Genomic DNA, 21391 nt, shown 5'->3' on the forward strand with positions numbered 1-21391 from the left:
GGTTCTTCAATAAGATTTTGTAAACAACCACCTACTTATACCGTATCCCATTTCTCTACCATTGGAAGGAGCATCAGTCCTTTATTTAGAAAAAAATTTGATCCCGGCCTTCAATTGTGTAGCTATATACAGCATGACAAATCTGGACAAAAATGGCCTAGTATTTCAGAAGATGAAAATGTGAGTTTACATACAACAGACAGACAACTGCCAGATTTTGATCAGAACAAAGTCCACTTGAGGTTTTATACATGTAGTTCAGGTCAGCAAAAATGTTTACTTGTGCTTCAAGTTATTTACCTTAACTTGCCAATGATTTGTTTTGAGACTTAATCACTGAATTGTCCAAAGAGCCTTGATATGGATTAAAACTAGTTTTATTTTCAATTTGACACTTTGAGCACCATCCCCTACTCCACTCTAAATCCCCATCCTATCAAAATTCCCACTTACTGTACAAAGCTTTAAACTTAAAAAAGAAATAAATTAATTACTCTTTGAGTTGGTCTTGGGAAATTTGTTTCTGGAAATATACCTGAAATACAATAAAAGTTTATTTAAATTCTGGCTTTCAAAACTGCTTTTGTGTAACATAAAAATGATAATGCTGGCCTTTATTCTGTGTAATTCTATACTAGTTTTCTTTAATGAGATCATAAGTGGCATGTTCATGTACCTTCACTAAAAACTCCATTAGAGGACATACTTGTATAATGGCCAACATGAATTTGATAACATTGATCTGCATTTAAATTCCTACCTCCATTACTTAAACAAAGTGAGAGTATTTTCAGGTCCGTCCTTTTCTGATGGAATCTGAAAACAAAAGTTCCTTAAGTAGTACGGAGCACAACATTCATCCCCTTCAAGGAATGTATTGGTATGATATATTTCTAAATAATTTCTAAGTTAATGTTGTTATACGTAAAATCACCGTTTCTAATAAGAAACATTTGTGCTGAGAATATAAATGCTTCTAATGCTCCTCTATTGCAAAGTTACCCCCAGAAAATAAATAAATAAAAAAAATTAATCCCAAGTAACCCCTGATGTTGACTGATTGACCTTGGTACTAATTATGGAAGAAGAAAAAAACCCGCCTTGCCATAGCCAACATTTGTGCCTAGTATGTGCTTTAGCTTTTAATCAGTATCTCTGCATTGGAACTTTTGTCTGTGTGCATTTTTTATACAAATGACTTTGGTTTAGGGTCATGAAATATCATAAGGCCATACGCAACATTTGCACCTGATGTCTCTCCTTACACACACACAGTGGGATGGACATGGATGATTCCTCAAATCCAAAACTTCATATAATTCGTACAATTATAGAATTAGTTTTAAATGAACAAATGTTAAAAATTGTAAATCTTGACAAATCAAATGTAAAATAAAGAGATGAAAATGACCTTGCCAGCATTTCCAGGGCAACTGTGTCTCCATAGTCATGTGACAGGAAATGAACTTGAGTAATTTTCAGTTTCTTCAATAATTCTTCTGCAATATCAGCTTGTTCCATGATAGAGTAGTCATGGTCAAACTAAAAGGAAATGACAACAACAAGGTAATTTTTTTTACTGATTTACCAAAAAATTAGATCTACTGTACAGATGTAATAACTATTGAATATGAACAGAAAAGTTACGAGACTTTAATTGACCTACATGAACTGAATGAGAGTCCCCATAGGCCTTAAAAGTCACCTGAGTACCAGACAATGAAAAACCAACACTAAAAGACCTGTACAATGTGTCAGTTTTCTGTTCTACAACTGATCAGAAAGTGATCATGAATTTCTTGATATTGGTATGTAGTAATTAGGGCTATATGGACCATGGATATTGGCCTGGATAGCTCAGTGGTTAGAGCACCTGACTAGTAATGCAGGGGTCCCGGGTTTGATTAGCGGTCCAGCTACAGATTTTCTCCTCTCTCCTATACATATCACATTTGGTGCCGTTGACCACCCCTGCACTGCAGGTTGTCCTGCCAGGGGTGAAAAAACCTGAGTTGTGTGTCTTTGAAGGTGAAGACAAATTAAGGAGGGAGGAATGTAGTAATTAGGCCTATACGGACCGTGGATATCGGCCTTGATAGCTCAGTGGTTAGAACACCTGACTAGTAATGCAGGGTTCCCAGGTTCAATTCCCAGTCCAGCCAAAAGAGTTTCTCCTCTCTCCTATATATACTACATTTATATACTTACTACAGGTACAAACTCATTGTAATATTTTTCAAGACTTAAATGCAGTCCATGTACATGCTCTAGGGTCCAGACATTGGTTCCTACATGCATGCTCATTTTATATATACATGTATATGCATCCAGTTTGTCTGTTAGAATATTTTTAACGATTTGATGAATTTCCAGTATATCCATAATCCAATCTATACACTACATGAGGTTGCTTGTTTGTGTAGTAATTTGACTAAATTCTAAATTTAAACTATTCATGTTGTTCATGAAATTTATCAATAAGAAATGTTCTTACATATTCCTATGTAGTCTTATGTCTACCTTTAAACCCCTATTGTGATGTACACTATGTACCAAGGGTGATTCTATACTACGTGAGGATGTGCACATGTGTGAGAACAAACTTGAATCTACACCATAGATGAAGATTCTTGCATATGTAACAGTAAGGGAGAAAATGCAATGGACCAGACTGGGATTCAAACCCGGGCCCGCTGAATCTCCAGTCAGGTGCTCTACCAACTGTGCTATCTGGCTATCGGTAATCGAACCAATCTGACTGCCACATTCCCCCATCCTTTTAAATGTCTTCACACATTGAAGACATTAACTCGGGATCTTTATCCCTTGCCAGGCATTTTCACCTGTCAGTTGCAGAGGCTGGTCTATGGCACCAAATAAAACAGGAGGGGAGAAAAAGCAACGGACCAGACTAAGATTCGAACCCAGGTCCCCTGAAACTCCAGTCAGGTGACCTACCAACCAAGTTATCTGGCTACCGGAAATTGACCCTGTCTGACAATTGACTTGTTTGACAATTGACCCATCTGACCATTAAATGTTTGAAATTGAAAAAATATTACCCATAATTCTTAAAAATAAAATTTAGCAAGATGAACAATTCACTATCAATTACTTTAAGTATGTAAACCTTGAACCCTAATTGTGTCACCCCCTGATCCCATGGTATGAACAAACTGGAATCATCATTATAAAATGAAGCTTCCATACAAGATTTAGCTATTTTGGTTCTTACCGGTTTATCACTGAGTCCATAACCAATCATATCAAAGAGAATCACTTGACTGTGCTGTTTTTGTAAGCCTGGTAACACCTGTAAGTAGGATGGACACAGAGTAAACAGTAGGTGACCATGGTCTGCACGGCTCACCTGAGTGACCGAGCTTCTTTTATTATCTTATAGACATGCATGTATATTCAAAATACTTGACAGTGTAATGATTGGCTACATTTTAAACTTCTTCCTTTTTGAAATACAATGACTTTTTCAAATATTTTGCTGGTTAGATCACATTGGTGACATGGAATTTTTTCAAAATGACATTAACTTACTACATGTTGTTTTACCTAATCATTAACTTTAGCAGGCCATGGATTTCACAAGCTTAAATCCCCTTCGACTGGTAGCAATATCCAATGTCGGTGATACACAGTGGTTAAAAACCTTCAACCTAAGGGAGAGTTACAACCCCGCCCCCTCCCACTCAATATCCAACACTGCACAGAAACTATAGCTATATAACCCTATACTCAATGCTACAGCCCAACATACAGAGCACCTCTGTGATTTAACCTAATACACAGACACTAAATTTCTTACATTTAGAGCACAATATGAATTGAATTCAGGACATGACTTTTTGCAGTGTTTGAGGGAAAGACAGTAATCACAGTTTAGTGTTTCCTCTTAGTTTGCAAATCTACTTCACACCATCTTAGAAGTAAATCTAACCTTGATCCAGTCATGACTTGAGGTGGGGAATCCATGGAAAATCAGAAGAACCCCGCCTACTGTGTTACTCCCTCTCTCCACTAAAATTAAAATGTCACTGCTGTCATCCAAGTATGATGAGTTACAAAAAAAAATATAAACTTGCATACACCATGTACACACACATATACTCTCTATCTTGATCGAATGTATACAATTTCAATTCATAAAGGAAAAAGTTTGGATTGTATATAATAAGTGATTTTCACTGAGTAATGAATGTACTCTGTGTGAAGATAATCATATGTTAGCAATGACATTCATTTCTAATACCTAGTTACACAAACTAGTACGTACATATGTTCTGTGCAAAGACAAACCTCTATAGAAGATGTTGTGGTTTCCGAATTTGAAGAAGTTGCCTCCATTTCTCCAAGCCAACATGGTGGGGGTAAGGGGAGGGAGGGGTATGTTTATATACACAACAGCCAGAATACCCACACCGATAGCTAGGTACAGCCACATCTTCCTTATCTCTTCCACAGACTCGTAACTGTTTCAAAATATAGCAACAAAAATATTACATATACATGCAGGGAGATCAAGTGGATAATGCTGTATAATTCATATCATCAGTTCAGATCCATATCTTGACAATATAATTAAAATCAGGCTTCTTAGATCCATGCCGTATACTCTATGATACGGCGAGGATATATAAAGAAGTCTTATTTTAATTAGATTGTGTCCCTTGAGAGAGTAAAAACCAAATGGAATTCCATCACTTACTAAGGGTGAAATAATCAATGTAAACAGTGTGTGTACTGCATGGGAACAGATGGAGGAGTAATTCTTCTCAAAAGTAAATTCTTAATTGTTTGAATTCTACTACAGCCTCAAATATGCTGCTGTACCAAGGGATTCATTGATGTTTATTTTACCTTATCATCACCTGTGCAATGATAATTAACACATCTCCACAATAACAACACAACTGTAAGGAGAACTAGAATATAGTTAGGCCTACATGTACCACGTTGTTGAATTTGAAAATGAGTACAACTAGCTGCCTTGATAACTTGATATTCAAATACAATCTATCCAATGCATGAGGTTATTCTCTAAAGGAAAATATCCCCTATAAATGCAGCCAAGACAATATAAATTTATATGATTTTTTTTCCACTGTACCTTATAATTACCCACTCCTGCAGATCCGGCACGGGGTAATCTCGGCAATGGTATTGATAAAAAGTAACAAAACAGGACTCCTTCACCGTGACACTAGTCGGTACATATATTCACCCCATTACCATAACATGTTACGTGATTGGTGATATGATAACGAAGGACTCGAAGAGACACACCTCCGCAATGTCAACAAATCCCATACTGCAATTTACCGGATTTAAAGATCCCGCGAACTTGTTGGCGCAAGCTCAGACACCAATCTCGCGGGGTGACGGAAGCAAACAGTTTTCAAGATGTCAGCCGTCAGCACAGCCAAACCTAAGAAAGTTGATGTTTGTATAACTATTCATACAAGACTAAGATGTTTTCTTCCATATATGAATTACCATTTTTTAAATATGTGCTTCAAATAGTTTTTACAATTTACATGCTAAGGTTCTTTTTATTTCATTTCAGCCACTTTCTAAGAAAACACCTGAAAACCCAAAATATGCACATATCAAGTCCACACTTGATACAGGTTAGCTATCTGATTTGAAAATTAGACTATATTATTCGTTTTATCCTTGAAATTATTTTATATGTGTCTAGACCGATGATTTACATCATCAAAACATTAGGTTTCCGAATTTCCTCCGGTTTAGTTTACACTGATTTCAGCATTCATAACATTACTCACCATTTTCCTTCATGTAAAAAAAACCCCAAAAACAACAACAACAACAAAAAACCCATCACCCACCCCAAAAAACAAACAAGAAAACCAAGTTTTAACAGAAAAAGCCAGGTGGATTTCAGTGGTGGATAGAATTGATTCTTCATTTATCTATAGTATACTGTATACCTGTCAACCCCTGCAATGAAGGAACAGATCTGATAGTTTAGAATCTATATACTTAAAGAAAATACAGGTGTAACATTAAGGGATATGTTGAAAAAGAAAAAATTAGCTCGGTTCAAGCTCTGTTGGGTCTATAGTTAATGAATGTCAAAGTTTATAAAACCAAGGACAGGAATTGATAAATGCGAGAGGATTTATTTCTTTTATTGAAGTGTAGGGGGTTACCTCAGAATGTGGAATGATTGACAGTCATGTTTACATCTCTCAAAATTAGTTTTATTGATTAGTAAAATTAATATGTGCAGTCTACTAAAAAGATCAGTCATGTAATATATTTTTTAAAATATCCGCTAAATTAAGAGTTACATTGTTTAAACCAGTTGGGCTACTGGAAAAAATGAGTTTGTTTATCTCAGAAAACTTATCATTAAAGAAATTGCCCTTGTCAGATTCTAATGGAAATGCTACTCCATGTTGTTAGCCTTAGTAATACCCTAGTCCTCGGAGTGTCTGGTGCAGTTGTTAGTCAAATCAACCACAAACTACTCATACATAGACCAGTTTGTTTATACAGTCAGTTCATACAGATAATTTAAAAGTCAACTCTTACAAAGTTCAACTCGTACACGCAGAGTCGACTCTTACAAAGATCAACTTGTACACGCAGAGTCGACTCATACAAAGATCAACTTGTACGCGCAGAGTTGACTCGTACAAAGATGAACTTGTACACGCAGAGTCGACTCGTACAAAGATGAACTTGTACATGCAGAGTCAACTCATAAAAAGACCTCAAGAGTCAACTGGTACATGAACCAACTTGTATGTACACAGTCAGCTTGTACACAAACCTAGAGTCCACTCTAGACCTCAAGATCAAATGTACATATACCAATTCATACACACAGAATCAACTATAGAGTTAACTCATACACAGATCTTGAGAATCAAGTAGTACATAGACCAACTTGTGTATGTAAACTTGTACTCTGACCTCAAGCATCAACTTTTCTACAGGTGTTTGTGTACAAGTTAAATGGTCTTTTTGTATACAAAAATTATGTTTTTGTGCAAAATCAACAAAAAAAATCAGTTATAAAAAAAAAAAAATGAATTTAGTGTTTACGCTGGATAACAAACACTGTGAAAAAGTAACATCAACGCCTAAAACATGCATGACTGTCACCTTCTACTCATTCACTGAGTAGAATGCTCTTTCTCACAAATTTGCATCTAATGTGCGCATTTTGATTTTATATCATTGCCTCTAAGTAGAATCACTATTACATGTGTATGGCTTAATAGCTTATTATTTTACATAATTTGCACCTCACATTTAAGGTAGTTCCATCATCATGTGACTTATAAATATTAATGGTTCAAACTTCAAAGTAGAAAAACTATATCAATTTCCACTTGACATAGTTTGATTTAATAGCCAAAGAACATGTAAATGTTGCCACCTTTTAAAGATGTCAGAAGTATATCTCAACATTAGATAATTGCACATTTTCATTAAACAGCATAATAAAAATATACATAAAAACAGGTTAAAATTACAAAATTTTAATGTCAACATTTTCAAAAACTGCAACTTTATGAATATAGATACATTAATTAAGGATATCAGGAAAATCATACATACTAGACATTCAAGCATAAGAGTTATTGCCCTTTACAACATTAATTGATTATCATAGAAACTATAAACTTTCTGGTATCAAATAGTTTACCAGAGTTTTTGTTATACCCAGTCAATAAACTTCCTCCAAACGACATATTTCTAATGTGCATGAAGTTTAATCAAAATAAAGATCTTTCAAAAATTTAGGACATCATATGAGAATGGAATAGTTATATTGTTAGTACCATAATTATCTTACTGTTATTTTTCATTTCTTAATTTTCTGATTATCTGACAGAGAATAAAGATGCATTCTTGTGTACAAGTTGGGCTGTGTATGAATTAACTCTTTGTAGGAGTTGGTTTGTGTAGAAGCTGACTCTAGGTTTAGGAGTTGACTCTAGTCTCTATGTGTAGGAGCTGGTTTGTGTAGAAGTTAACTGTGTGTAGGAGCTGGTTTGTGTAGAAGTTGACTATATGTAGGAGCTGGTTTGTGTAGGAGTTAGTTTGTGTAGAAGCTGACTCTAGGTTTAGGAGTTGACTCTGTGTGTAGGAGCTGGTTTGTGTAGAAGTTGACTCTGTGTGTAGGAGCTGGTTTGTGTAGAAGTTGACTGTGTGTAGGAGCTGGTTTGTGTAGAAGTTGACTGTGTGTAGGAGCTGGTTTGTGTAGAAGTTGACTTGTGTGTAGGAGCTGGTTTGTGAGTGAGTTGACTGTGTGTAGGAGCTGGTTTGTGTAGAAGTTGACTGTGTGTAGGAGCTGGTTTGTGTAGGAGTTAGTTTGTGTAGAAGCTGACTCTAGGTTTAGAAGTTGACTCTGTGTGTAGGAGCTGGTTTGTGTAGAAGTTGACTCTGTGTGTAGGAGCTGGTTTGTGTAGAAGTTGACTTGTGTGTAGGAGCTGGTTTGTGAGTGAGTTGACTGTGTGTAGGAGCTGGTTTGTGTAGAAGTTGACTGTGTGTAGGAGCTGGTTTGTGTAGAGGTTGACTCTGTGTGTAGGAGCTGGTTTGTGTAGAAGTTGACTGTGTGTAGTAGCTGGTTTGTGTAGGAGTTAGTTTATGTAGAAGCTGACTCTAGGTTTAGGAGTTGACTGTGTGTAGGAGCTGGTTTGTGTAGAAGTTGACTATGTGTAGGAGCTGGTTTGTGTAGAAGTTGACTCTGTGTGTAGAAGCTGGTTTGTGAGTGAGTTGACTGTATACCCTTTATGGTTCTCTACATATTGTAGCAGTATGCTATGGCTTTATATGTATATATGTACATTTCCAGTGTTTTTGTTTTTAATATTTCTACAAATTGTAATGATAGCCATTTCCTCATGAATATGTTGCAGTTATGAACAATGAGTGCATGAATACAGAATACAGATAAATATAGTAGTAATATGTTGCAAAAATGGAGTTACAGTAATATGGCCTCATGATAACATGAACACATCAAAACCATGTGTTTTCATTCAATCATTGTTCTTTATTTTAGTTAAAACAATGAAATCCACGAATTGGTGTAATCTAGTATAAAATCTTGTTTTGGGGTACACAGGGAACTGGCTGCAGAGCAGCGTGTAGCTCCCAAATCTTAAAAAAAAAAAGTAATCTGTGAAATTTTCAGATTGAAGAAGTTGCAGTTCCTCACTTACCTTGAACTGGGAAAGTGTGAAACTTCAGAAGCAAGTTCTAAACTTTGTGAGATGTGGTACTGATATAGCTGCAATAATGTAGCCCTATCCAATTTTTTTTTTATTCTGACGTTTTCGGGATAGGGCTACAATTCCATAGGATCTCCGTAATGGTGCAAAATAATTTTTATGAATAACCGATAATAAACTCTGTGTATTAGTCCCAAATGTTGTTTACACCAAAAGGAGTACCAACTTTGTGCTCGGGCATGTCTAATAAAGGTGTTTTTCATTAAATATAATGTACAGCATGCAAAATTCTTCGTCTGCTCCGCCATGCTTGTTATCGCGAGATCTCGTAGGTGGATCTAATGAAAGCCTAAACATTGACAATCAGCGCGAAAATGTAGTTACTCGAGCCACTTCGACAAAGAAAGGAAAATCATATTGTTGCAGAAAGAATTTACACTCTGCTGTTCGGTTTTTAACTTGATATTTAATTCAAACCTTTTCAATACCGACGAAATAGCTTTCGCCTCCATACTTGTCCATTGATGTAAATACTACCTTATATGGCATATGCAAATGACTTGACAATCGGAAGTTGAAACTTCAGTACATCAAACATGGCGCACAAATATGAATCGAGGAATTGGAATTTATCGAAATTGTTGAAAACGGGAGAATAGAGCCTCACAAATCTAAAGTTGAAGGTTGTAAATTTATATATTGACTAAGAAACATAGAATATCATTTTATTTACGTAAAGAAAGTCAGGAAATGTTTAGAATGAGCGCAAATGTTGCGGGAGTGAATCACTCCCGCATTTGCACCATTATGGAGATCCTAAGGAGTTGTAGCCCTCTCCCTAAAAAAAAAAAAAAAAAAAAAATCAGAGAGGGCTACATTATTGCAGCTAGTACTGATATTGCTAAAACATGTACATGTACTATTGTAATAGGAGGATGACAGTAGAACCTTGAGTAAATCCGACTTTGTACATTATAGGTTCCAGCGTCACAAAGTACTTGAACAAAATAGAAGACATTAAAAAAAGTAAGTACTTAAATTTAGTATAATACCTAATTAGGGCCCTGTATAAAGGTGGGAATCCTATAGTGATCAGCCTGTGTCTATGCATTGATCATTTTCTGATTGCCTGTTGTATGTCGTCGTCTGTCTGTCTGTATACTTTTCACATTTTTGACTTCTTCTCCAGAACCACTGGGCCAATTTCAACCACACTTGGCACAAAGCATCTTTGGGTAAAGGGCTTTCAAGTTTGTTCAAATGAAAGGCCATGTCCCCTTCAAAAGGGAGATAATCACAAAAATGCAAAAATAGGGTGGGGTCATTTAAAAATCTTAAGAACCACTGGGCCAGAAGAGCTGAAATTTACATAAAACTTCCTGTTATAGTGGAGAATCAAGTTTGTTAAAATCATGACTCCCGGGGGTAGGATGGGACTACAATAGGGGATCAAAGTTTTACATGCATATTTATATAGAAAAGTGTAAATTTACATGAAAGCTTCCGGACATAGTGCAGGTTTAATGGGGCCAAAATAGGGAATCAAAGTTTTACATTTAAATATATAGGAAAAATCTTTAAAAATCTTCTTCTCAAGAACCATTGGGCCAGGAAATTAGAAATTTACATGAAAGTTTCCTGACGTAGTGCAGATGGTTTGTTCAAATCATGACCCCCAGGAGTAAGATGGGGCCACAATAGGGGATCAAAGTTTACATACAAATATATAGGGAAAATTTTATAAAATTTTCTTCTCAAGAACCACTGGGCCAGGAAAGTACAAAATTATATGAAAGCTTCCTGACATAGTGCAGATTCAAGTTTGAGGGGGGGGGGGGGGGGGGGGGTAGGATGGGGCCACAATAGGGGATCAAATGTTTACATACAAGTATATAGAGAAAATCTTTAAAAAATTTCTTTTCAAGAAGCATTAGACCATAGAAGTTTACATTAATACATGAAAGCTTTCTGACATAGTGCAGATTAAAGTTTGTAAAAATCATGGCCCCTGGGGTCCCAATAGGGATCAAAGTTTTACATGTGAATATATAGGGAAAAATCTTTAAATATTTGCCAAGATGACTCGGGTGAGTGATGTAGCCCATGGACCTCTTGTTGTCTATACCTGCAGCTATTGAATTGAAAATTTATACATGAACTTGCATCAATGGGTTACAGATGACAATGAGTCTCCTTTAAATAATGCCACAAAGTGGGGTCCTCTTGTGATGTCCATGATATCTAGTATGTTGGTTTGTTTCATTTTCAGGCCGTTTCTTTAGGATAAGCATACAAACATTCATAGACATGAAATAGACCATAGTTCAGGAACAGCGATATTTAATTGAAATAGAGTACAAACAATGTGGTTATCCTGTTGCTTGATTTCGTGGTATTGGGGAGAACCATCAAAAGTTTATATCTCCAGCCTAAAAGACAATCCCCATCCAAAGCTTGGTGTATGGCCTAGTATAGTGCAACATTAGTTATAAAATGCCTATTAAAAAATGCCTGTTAAAGGATGTCAGAAGTGGGATATGCAGCCAAGTGCTTTAATGGAGATAGATCTGTAGAAGTAGGTTACTGGTGGTGTGATTTCCATCATCGATCTCTTTTATGTCTGGACAATACTTTGTTATCATGTAGCCTTAATGATAAAGGTTAGCAGATTTTGTACTCTATAATCTGCTGTTTTGGTGTCAATAGATTAATTGTCATCTTTTATAGTAAATAGTCTGATTGGCAGAAGTATTCACATAGCTCAAAACTAAATTGTATCCATGCATTTTTCGTGAATACTTTAGATCTATTTTATTGATATATTGATATCTTGTCCTAGCCCTTTCTTAGGTATCATTACCATACCCCTCCTTGTTGAATTCTGTTCCTATCTTCACTGATAACTGATAAGGAAGCAGAAGGGTCAGTTTTATGTCTTTGTGAATTTCGCCATACATGCACCTAATAAACATTACATGGTAAAGGAGTCATTCTTGCTCAGTTCTTTTTGATGATACATTTACTGTAAACATGGTCAATTGCATGCATAGGAATTCAGATGTGTGGTTTAATTTTTTTTTTTTTTATCTTTTATTTAAAATACTTATTTCATAATGCAAACATACATCATAACAATCATAATGCATATCAAACATCAGAAAGATCAGAAAAAAATTCATTTTTTTTTTTTCATGTCTTATAATGCATACATAATAATAATAGTGATGCATTTCAAAATACATACCATGCATAAGAAAATTGTATAATGTACATACATCATATTAATCATAGCGTATTTCATACATACATACATCAAAATAAAATCCACCATGCATCAGGAAAAAAAATAACAAAAATTCATTTCTTAATGCATAAATTATACATCACAACAATCATAGAAATTATGAAATTTCATTTCATAATGCATATCAAAAATTCATTTCACAATGCCTATCTATCAGAATATATTCATTTCAAAATTATGAAGTGTGGTTTAATTTGATATTATATAACAGGAAGGGAGAGGATGCAACAGACAAGACTGGGATTTGAACCCAGGCCCCCTGAATCTCTAGTCAGGTGCTCTACTAACTGAGCTATCTCACCACCTGTGATCAAACCTGTCTGACTGCCACATTCTTCCATCTTTTATAATTAAATGTTTTCACAAGAAGAAGACATTAACCCAGGATCTTTATCTCCTCGAAGGCATTTTGCCTGCCAGTTTCAAGGGTTATTCTATGGCACCAAATGTTAACAGGTAGGGAGAAAAAAATTTATATGATAGGGTTTGATTACCACTGATGAGATTATTGGTTGGTAGAGCACCTGACTAGAGATTCAGGGGCCCCATGCAGGTTCAAATCCTGGCCTGGTCCATTGCATTTTCTCCCTTCTAGTTCCAATTACATGTATATTTATTGCGTGTGATATTTGTATAAATTCATGGAATTGACATTTTTTGAGACTCATTTTGCTGTGTTTCTTGCAGAAAGTTAGCTTATTGTTTTCATGTAGAGCCGAAATATATGTGTGTTTCCTATTTCACTCCCCAAAAAATTAGGTAGGGTAGGTAAAATGTTTTATTCTACTGAAACAGTTTATTTTAAATCTTAGTTTTTGATACACTTTGATTACATATCTATAACATTACAATTACTTTTCAAACATTTTCAAGATCAATAGTACATGTATTCAAAATGTAATTCTTAGAAACTCGATCATAAATTTAAGAAAAAAAAAGTACGAGTTTGAAAATTGCAGATTTTTATTTTATTCATAATATATATTGTCAAAAAAATCTTAAAGGTTGGCAGCGAAAAAATAGGTAGGGTTGGGAAACTAGAAACACACATATATTCTATTTTGGCCTAGTTGTATATCAATGTGACTTGCAGTTGAATTTTTAGTATAATTTCAGCAGAGTTATGGCCTTTAGACTTTGAAAATTCATTCATTCTGATTTTTTTGTTAGACATACCTGTAGATATTCCATATGTTCTAGTACAACAAACAATTTTACATAAACTCTTTAAGCAGCAGTCTTTTGGGCTGGTAATTTTTCTACAAGCCAGGCACCAAATTTTCAGCAAACCTAACGTGATTACAGCAGCACCTCTTTATTTCATAAATTGTTAAGTTTTCATGAATCGCACATACTTAAATGTTAAACATTATTTTTGAGATAAGATTTAATTATCTGCAGTCTCAACTGTGCTTTATCAGCCTAGGAAAAGGAAAAATTATTCATTCAATTTGTTGTATCTAAATAAGAGTATAAGTATGGAATTTATATTTTGAAGAATGGACATAAGAAAGGAGCCTATTTCAAAAGAACAATCCTGGGGCGTTAGGTTGTGTTTTTCATGCATATAGGGCCACTGTAGAGCACATTTTGTACATTGATGCTATTGAAGATGTGTTTATATCCCATGAATTTTACATGGAAATTTCAATATTATCAGTTTGGAGCAGTTGCATACCGGTAATTTAATAGATCTAATAAGCTCTCAATTTTTCCCCCTAAATATTTAGATGTTAGGTTTTTTTTTCATCAAGCATACATCATGAAAATTGTTTTGGTAATGTCGACTATATATATATTATATATATTCCATCGTCATTGAAAGCAAGTTTTTTGACTTGCCTAGATGGTCGAGCGGTCTAGTGCGCTGGTCACATGCTGCTAGGAGATTTGGTTCCGCAGGTCGTGAGTTCAACCCCGGGTAGGGGCGGAAGTGGGTATCCAGATAAAGTGAAATTTTCTGTGCTTTATATATATATATATATATAATTATTATTATTGATGCTGTGACATATAGATTATGTAGAATTTTTATTTGTAAATTGCCTTTGAAATGTTTATACATTTTGATATAACTGAACATTAAAAATATACATGTGTCCTGATTTCAGTGAAGGAATTGAAAGTTCCTTTTGTTCATGCTAAATGATTGTGAAATGAAAATGTATTATGTTGAGCTGTTATAAAAAGAAAACTTTAATGGACATGCAGTGTAAATTTATTCTTCTGGAATTACAAGGTTTTTTTTTAATCTGAATAATCTGGGTTGTATTTAAGGTTGGAAGTTATTATGACGAATATCCTCTTAGTACCATTCACAGCTGATTAACAGCATTGATCTTAAATTAAACCTTATTCCAAGTGTGTTATGTAAAATATCTACTCCTTTAATCAAATGTTTCAGGGGTATCTAGTGCGGAGGTGGCCAGAATTAACTGGCGATATAAAGCTGAATTTTATTTGACAATACCAAACAGTAGATTAGGGGTTTATATCTTAACATTAGGCTGGGTGTTTGAATGTCTTTTAAATGTTTGCTCTGGAAAAATCTTTTATATAGTGGAAATGGAAATGTCGGCTCCTGCTATTGGTTGAAAACTCCACCCTGGTAACAATATTGACATCTGGAAATTGACGTCTGCATGTTTCAATTAAACTTTAATGGATACTCGTGTGTATAATAGGTTAACTAAATAAATAATTTGTAGATATATTGATGTTTTTCTGGAAAGTTTGGAGTAATATTACCGTAATGAAATGGAGATAGACATTTTGTGATACAGGGCTATGTGATAATCTAGGATTAATTACACTGTAATTAGGAGAGCAACATTTTGTTTTTATGCGAGACATTTTTTCTTCAAAATGCCAAAGAAAGGAAACCCTGCTGATTATAATTCCAGTATTTTTTCGCCTCGTATGCCCCCCTTGAGGCCGAAATTATTCAAGGAAAAGCGTCTACAATTGTATGATATTATAAAGGATGCTGAAAAAGGTAGGAATAGACTGATTCCATTACCAATGTTTACAGAATTTCTTCCAAAATGAACAGAGTGTTTGAATGTATAAAATGGATTTGGTTTTACATTTATCTTAAAGGTCAATTTAGTGAGTTGTGATGATATTTTACACTCTGGACTTTGCATGTTATAATTTTATGTGTACTGTAGAAACATAGAAATTCGTGGGGGCCAATTTTCGTGGATTGCTGAATTTTTACGGGTTCCTGGGGACTTAATTTTGTGGATTTATATATTTGTAAGAAAGATAACTCTAAAAAAATAATAGTTGTCTTTATTCGTTGAGGATGTAAATTCGTGGGTGAGGGGTACCCACGAATTCCACGAAAATTGAGCCACCACGAATTCTAATGATTCCACAGTATTTGAATTCCATATTTATTTAGTTTTCCTCACTTTCAGAGTATTCAATCACTGAAAGCATGTTTTTATTTTTTTTTTTTTTTTTTTTTTTTAAAAATATTTAGATTTGATCAATTATTGAAAAAAATTTACTGAAAAAAGAATCAATGTACACAAGATTTTAAAAACAAAATTTGAAAAAGCTAGAGACTTATGCGAGGGTTGTCTAAAAAAGTCATAGACAATGTTAATAACTCATAATTATTGATTTTCTCTTGTAAATTAAAAGCATCATTTTGTGGGGTTTTTGTACAAAGTTTCATATCAATATATCTTTTTGTAATGACATAAAACACATGTTCACAGCTGTCGGCTTACAAACTTCATCTCCATCCATGACGTTCTTCACCTTCAGGATTTCGCTGTTGTTAGTTTCTTTTTTGGTCTTTTTATCTTCGGTTCTGATGTCATTCCCTCCACAAATCTCTTGTGCCATTTAAGAGATTTGGGGATCTACACAATATTTTATGATTTCTCGTGTGCCAGGAATGCTGTTGATGTCACCATATAACACAAATTTCATTACCGGTACATTTAAAAATGACATCACTCCTCGACCATTTATGACGTCCTGCGATTGTAAAACCAGTATATTAGGCAGAAAACATTACTGATTCCATTGATATAAATTTGAATGCGATTTATTCAATTTGAAACTTTTTTGCTTTCATCTTATTGAGTGGTACAAAGAAAATATCTCTTTATTTTTGCACATGCACCAATAATGCAAATAGATCTCTCTTTATTCAGTGACATCTCTTTTATTGCTTATTTTAAATTTTACATTTTTTTAGCATAAGTAAAAGTTTTCTCATTTAAAAAATCTTTTGGATTTAATTGATATTTCGAAAATTATTATTACATTGTCTACCACTTTTCGGGACAGTTATTTACCCTCGTACCCCATAAACCTTCAAAATTTCACTTAAATTATGTAACACGAAAAATAAGATTCATATTCCTCTAATTCTTCCTTTACATCAAAAACAATATTATGTAAGCATACCTATGTTGGCTAGAGTTAGGGCTCTGGGAGTTCATATCTTTTAATGAATTTCTTTAATGTTTATTGATTTAAAGAAAACTATATTGATTTAAACTAAATTTGCAACATGTGATAAAAGCTTTTCTGTTGATGTATTGATATTAACAATAGAAGTACATAGATTTGAACATTTTGGGGTCCACATAATTCTTGGTGAGCTGTTTCGTGTATTCATCAAAAAATTCATGATATACTTGTGGGAGTTGTATTTTATTAAAAAAAAAAAAAAAAGCTTGATAATTTCTTGGAACGGTGGGGGACTATATTGATTTATGAATATTCTATAGCGTTTTCACTTGTGATGTATTGATTTTAAGTTGTCATTATTCAGTGCTTTGAATTATTGAGTGTCCAACATATCCTAATAGAAAAATATAAACTCTCCAAGCTCAGCTTAGACTGACGTGTTAGTTTTACGACTTGAACTTCAAAGTATAGTCAGGCTGTTCTAAGGTAACTGAAGGGCTGCTGGTTGATATACTCATGGTTGAATTGTATTGAATCATGAAGCAAGAATGTTTTCTGAAATATTTTTCTCTGCCAAAACAAACAGGGCAGAAGAGAGTCTCAGTGAACTCTGCTGGTCAATGTCCTCTATCTCCACTCATGCTGCATATATGTACTTGTTCATTTTCTACAATTTTGATGTCTTCTACAATTCATTCAAGCATTTTCAACTAAATCTGAACACAAATTGTCATCAGATGAAGAGTTTCAGGGGATTCATCCAAAATGTTAGGGCCACCCCCCTTTAATGAAGTTTTGAAAGAGAGGATAGTATCGATACAGCCTGGCAAATTATTTGTGAAATCTTCATGTGAGATAAAGTTTAGTTGCTTTGGGAAAGTTTATTCAATGAAGAGTCATGTTGTTTTAAAGAGATGGAATTGTGAAATGCTATATTATCTAAGCATTTTATGATTATTTTTGGGGTGTTCATCATGTTGTTACATGAAACAAGTATGTAGACAAGTTTACATAACTTGCCTTCTAACACATAATGGAAATTTGCTTGCATGCTTGTTTTGTGTGTACAGCACAATTATTGTCTAAAAAGGATCACTGAATGTTTTATACTTGCATATGATGTTTAAATCAGAAATATGCATACAAATTACAAACTGTCCTGCATCCTTATGAGTCATTAATATGCAACAGCCTTGAAGCTTTCTTGAGCATAATTGGTTAGATTTGCATATGTAATGTAAATGTAATTGGTGTTCCAGCATTGTGATGTCATGTTGACATCATAATAATTTTGTAAATTTTCTGCAGAAAAAGGTATTATGAAATGAGAACTTGTGAGCAAATTAAGGCCCACAGTCGCAGTGCTTTGAAAATCAGAAATTATGTACAGTAATCAGTTAATCCGAATATTTTAACCCTCATTTTGATATAGGCAGTGCACATGCATTCCACTATATACCACTACCAATTCAATCTCCACCAATCCTTCCTACAATAATGCTTGGATATTTTTTATTGGTTAAACTTCACAATCTTTGCCATATACAAACTTAGAAACTTAGATTGAGCAATATGTTAGTTAATTAATGATGGAGGTAGATATCTGTGAAGTGATCCTCACTCCATCCTGTCCACTAATTGATCAACCATCACTTCATGATGTGGTGGCGAAGGTGTAGGGAATTGTGGGAAAGTGGTGGTGGAGGTGGGGATAAACTATATCTTTTTGTATGGTTATGCTAATTTTTAGAAATATGTTGGTTATTGTAAGAAGTTAGATTTTTGGCAGGTATTTGCAATTTTGATGAAAATTGTGCATATTTTCTTATCATATATTCCTTTCTGCAATATTATGAACAAATTCATATGATTACAGTACTGTTTAACTGTTATGTATAATCTGTCGGTGGTAAGAATATCATAATTGTTCACAAAGTGTATGAAATAAAAAACAACTCTTAAAAGGATATTTTTAATCACAAAATGAAAATGCTTAACCTTTGAGATTTCTTTATTCTTAAAGAAATTGTTTGGAATGTTTTGTAGATATATTTAAGGATATTCAAGGTTTTGGTACATAAAAGAATTGAACTTAAGAAGGCTGTATATGTCTTAATTGTGTCCAAATTAGGTCTGCGTCGTATCTTGTCGTTTGGAAATGACATTGTGTGAACTTCTGACCAGAAACATTTAGTAGTGACTGTTTTACAAAGAGATTATAATACTGTTTGTGTTTGTCTATTGTAGATTACAGGTATAAGGTAGATGAAGTGTTCAAACGAATGAAAATCACAACTTTTGTGCAACTTGTAAGTCTGAGTTTGTTGTAAGTTACTATTGTGTAATTAATGTACTTAGAGAAAAATTGTTAATACTGTATCAACTTGCAAATTTTATAAACTGGTGGTAAAAAACAAAAATGTGACATAAATGAAATTTTTTTTCAGTCTTTGCTAATGAACTATTGTGAATTTGATTTATTAAACTTTTATTTTCCAGATTGTACAAGTAGCAGAATATGATGCTAGGAACAGCACCCAGTCGATGATGGGTAAAAACTTTCAAAAAATTTTTTTTGTCAAGACATGAATTTGCTGGATCACTAGACTAAAGTGGTCATAAATAATTCCTTTGTAAAATGAAATCTGCCTTATACCCCACACAATGAGTTGCGGAGTTTTTGACCCGTCAGTCCCTTTCTTGTCAGGGCAACTCCCCTGAGACCACTCAACAGAATTTCTTGAAACTGTGTAGTTAATAAGGACATACTGTGTAGATAGGCATATTTCCAGGAAATTCTGATTCATTAATTTTGCTAGGAGGTATGCCCCTTTTTAACTTAGAATTTCGAGCCCGTCTGTCCTGTTTTTTCAGTGCAACTCCTCTGAGATCACTCAACAGAATTTCATGAAACTTTATTGTGATTAAGGACACACTGTACAGATGTGCATATTCCCAGGAAATTCTGATTCATTAATTTTTCTGGGAGTTATGCCCCTTTTGAAACTTAGAATTTCGAGCCTGTCTGTCCTGTTTTTGTCAGCACAACTCCTCTGAGATCACGCAACAGAATTTCGTGAAACTTTGCAATTAAGAAGGACACACTGTGTAGATGTGCATATTCCCAGGAAATTCTGATTCATTAATTTTTCTGGGAGTTATGCCCCTTTTGAACTTAGAATTTCAAGCCCGTCTGTCCTGTTCTTGCAGTAATGCAGAGCATTACCAATTTCATTATGTGAGGCATTGTCAAGCAATGTTGGATTGTGGGGTATGTGAGCTTGCTCACTTTTTCTTCATTTTATTTGTTGGAAGATGCACATTTCAGTGGTGAATGTAATCTAATAAAATGTTAGATTCCAAGTCTGTCTCGTTAAATTTTATGTTTTGTGATTTTATGGTTTGGTAATATTTCCTATTTATCCATGTGTCGTAGTTTTGAAATACACGATTTTGACTTAATGTTACAATTGTGGCCTCTTTGCAAATACTGTTGAAATGTGGCCAAATTGGAGATGTATATTTCTCTCTCATCCTCTCTCAACAAGAATATTGTTGTGTGTTAACCCATGCTTTGTTTGATGTGCATGCAGCCACACTTAACATGAAATTTATGATTTTATTTATTTTAAAACTACCTCACCTCAATATGTTGTAAAATGATTATCCAGAAATCTTGAGGTAGCTCCACCCTCAAGTGACTTATAAATATCAATGGTAGAAAGTGAAAAACTATTAATTTCCACTCTGTAGTTTAATTTTATTAATAAACAAAGAAAATGTGTATGTTGCCACCTTTTTTAAGCGGTCAAACAACAAAAACAGAAGTATAGGTCAACATCAGAAAAATCACACATTTCGATAAAACAGAAAAATAAGAATAGATAAAAATAGATAAAAACTTGTTAAAATGACAAATTTTTTATTTGCTAATTTTTAAATTTGTATAATTCAATTGTGAATATTAGGGAAATCATTGTATTTAATAGACATACTATAGTGGAAATACCAGCATAGGAGTTATTGCCCTTGACAACATTTTTGAGTATGGGTGTATTCAATTTGATAGATACGTTTTAAATTATTTTAATTTAATCTTTCCTTCCTAGTAAAACAGTGCAGTCTTTATTACATATGAAATATGGTCATTATACATTGAATACCTTAAGGTTGTATTCTAAATTATTGATCATTTATGGACAGGAAATGGAGACTACACTGAACGCCCTGACACTGCGGATTTGGAAGTTCAGCACATACAAAGAGGAAGTCCTGGCCCCTCACCGGCCGTCACAGAGGGTGACCACGGGGAAGGGCTTAGAACAGGGGCCAGGTCAACACTGCAAGGGTAAAATCAAAAACTCACTGCTGACAGTACTCCTAACCTGCTTTAGAATAGTTTAGTATAGTTAGATTTGTGAATAGC

General features: G+C 34.2%; 2 protein-coding genes across 2 annotated transcripts in view; one reads left to right on the forward strand and one right to left on the reverse strand.

Moving 5' to 3' along the window:
• LOC125654687 (mesoderm-specific transcript homolog protein-like) overlaps positions 1 to 5322 on the reverse strand; it is a 13357-nt gene extending 8035 nt beyond the window's left edge. The window contains exons 1-7 of the mRNA XM_048884710.2: positions 5123 to 5322; positions 4312 to 4484; positions 3953 to 4032; positions 3236 to 3313; positions 1412 to 1542; positions 761 to 816; positions 495 to 535 (exon numbers count right to left, since the gene is read on the reverse strand). Of these exons, the coding sequence (XP_048740667.1) occupies positions 495 to 535; positions 761 to 816; positions 1412 to 1542; positions 3236 to 3313; positions 3953 to 4032; positions 4312 to 4456 (531 nt within the window). The 5' untranslated portion in view covers positions 4457 to 4484; positions 5123 to 5322. The remainder of the gene's footprint in view (positions 1 to 494; positions 536 to 760; positions 817 to 1411; positions 1543 to 3235; positions 3314 to 3952; positions 4033 to 4311; positions 4485 to 5122) is intronic.
• Positions 5323 to 5346: 24 nt separating this feature from the next.
• The window catches only part of LOC125654685 (centrosomal protein of 41 kDa-like), a 21754-nt gene continuing 5709 nt past the window's right edge, over positions 5347 to 21391 (forward strand). The window contains exons 1-6 of the mRNA XM_056145746.1: positions 5347 to 5454; positions 5579 to 5642; positions 10206 to 10253; positions 19213 to 19274; positions 19465 to 19516; positions 21169 to 21313. Of these exons, the coding sequence (XP_056001721.1) occupies positions 5416 to 5454; positions 5579 to 5642; positions 10206 to 10253; positions 19213 to 19274; positions 19465 to 19516; positions 21169 to 21313 (410 nt within the window). The 5' untranslated portion in view covers positions 5347 to 5415. The remainder of the gene's footprint in view (positions 5455 to 5578; positions 5643 to 10205; positions 10254 to 19212; positions 19275 to 19464; positions 19517 to 21168; positions 21314 to 21391) is intronic.

Source organism: Ostrea edulis, chromosome 7 (genome assembly GCF_947568905.1).
Source record: "Ostrea edulis chromosome 7, xbOstEdul1.1, whole genome shotgun sequence".
Lineage (NCBI taxonomy): Eukaryota > Metazoa > Mollusca > Bivalvia > Ostreida > Ostreidae > Ostrea > Ostrea edulis.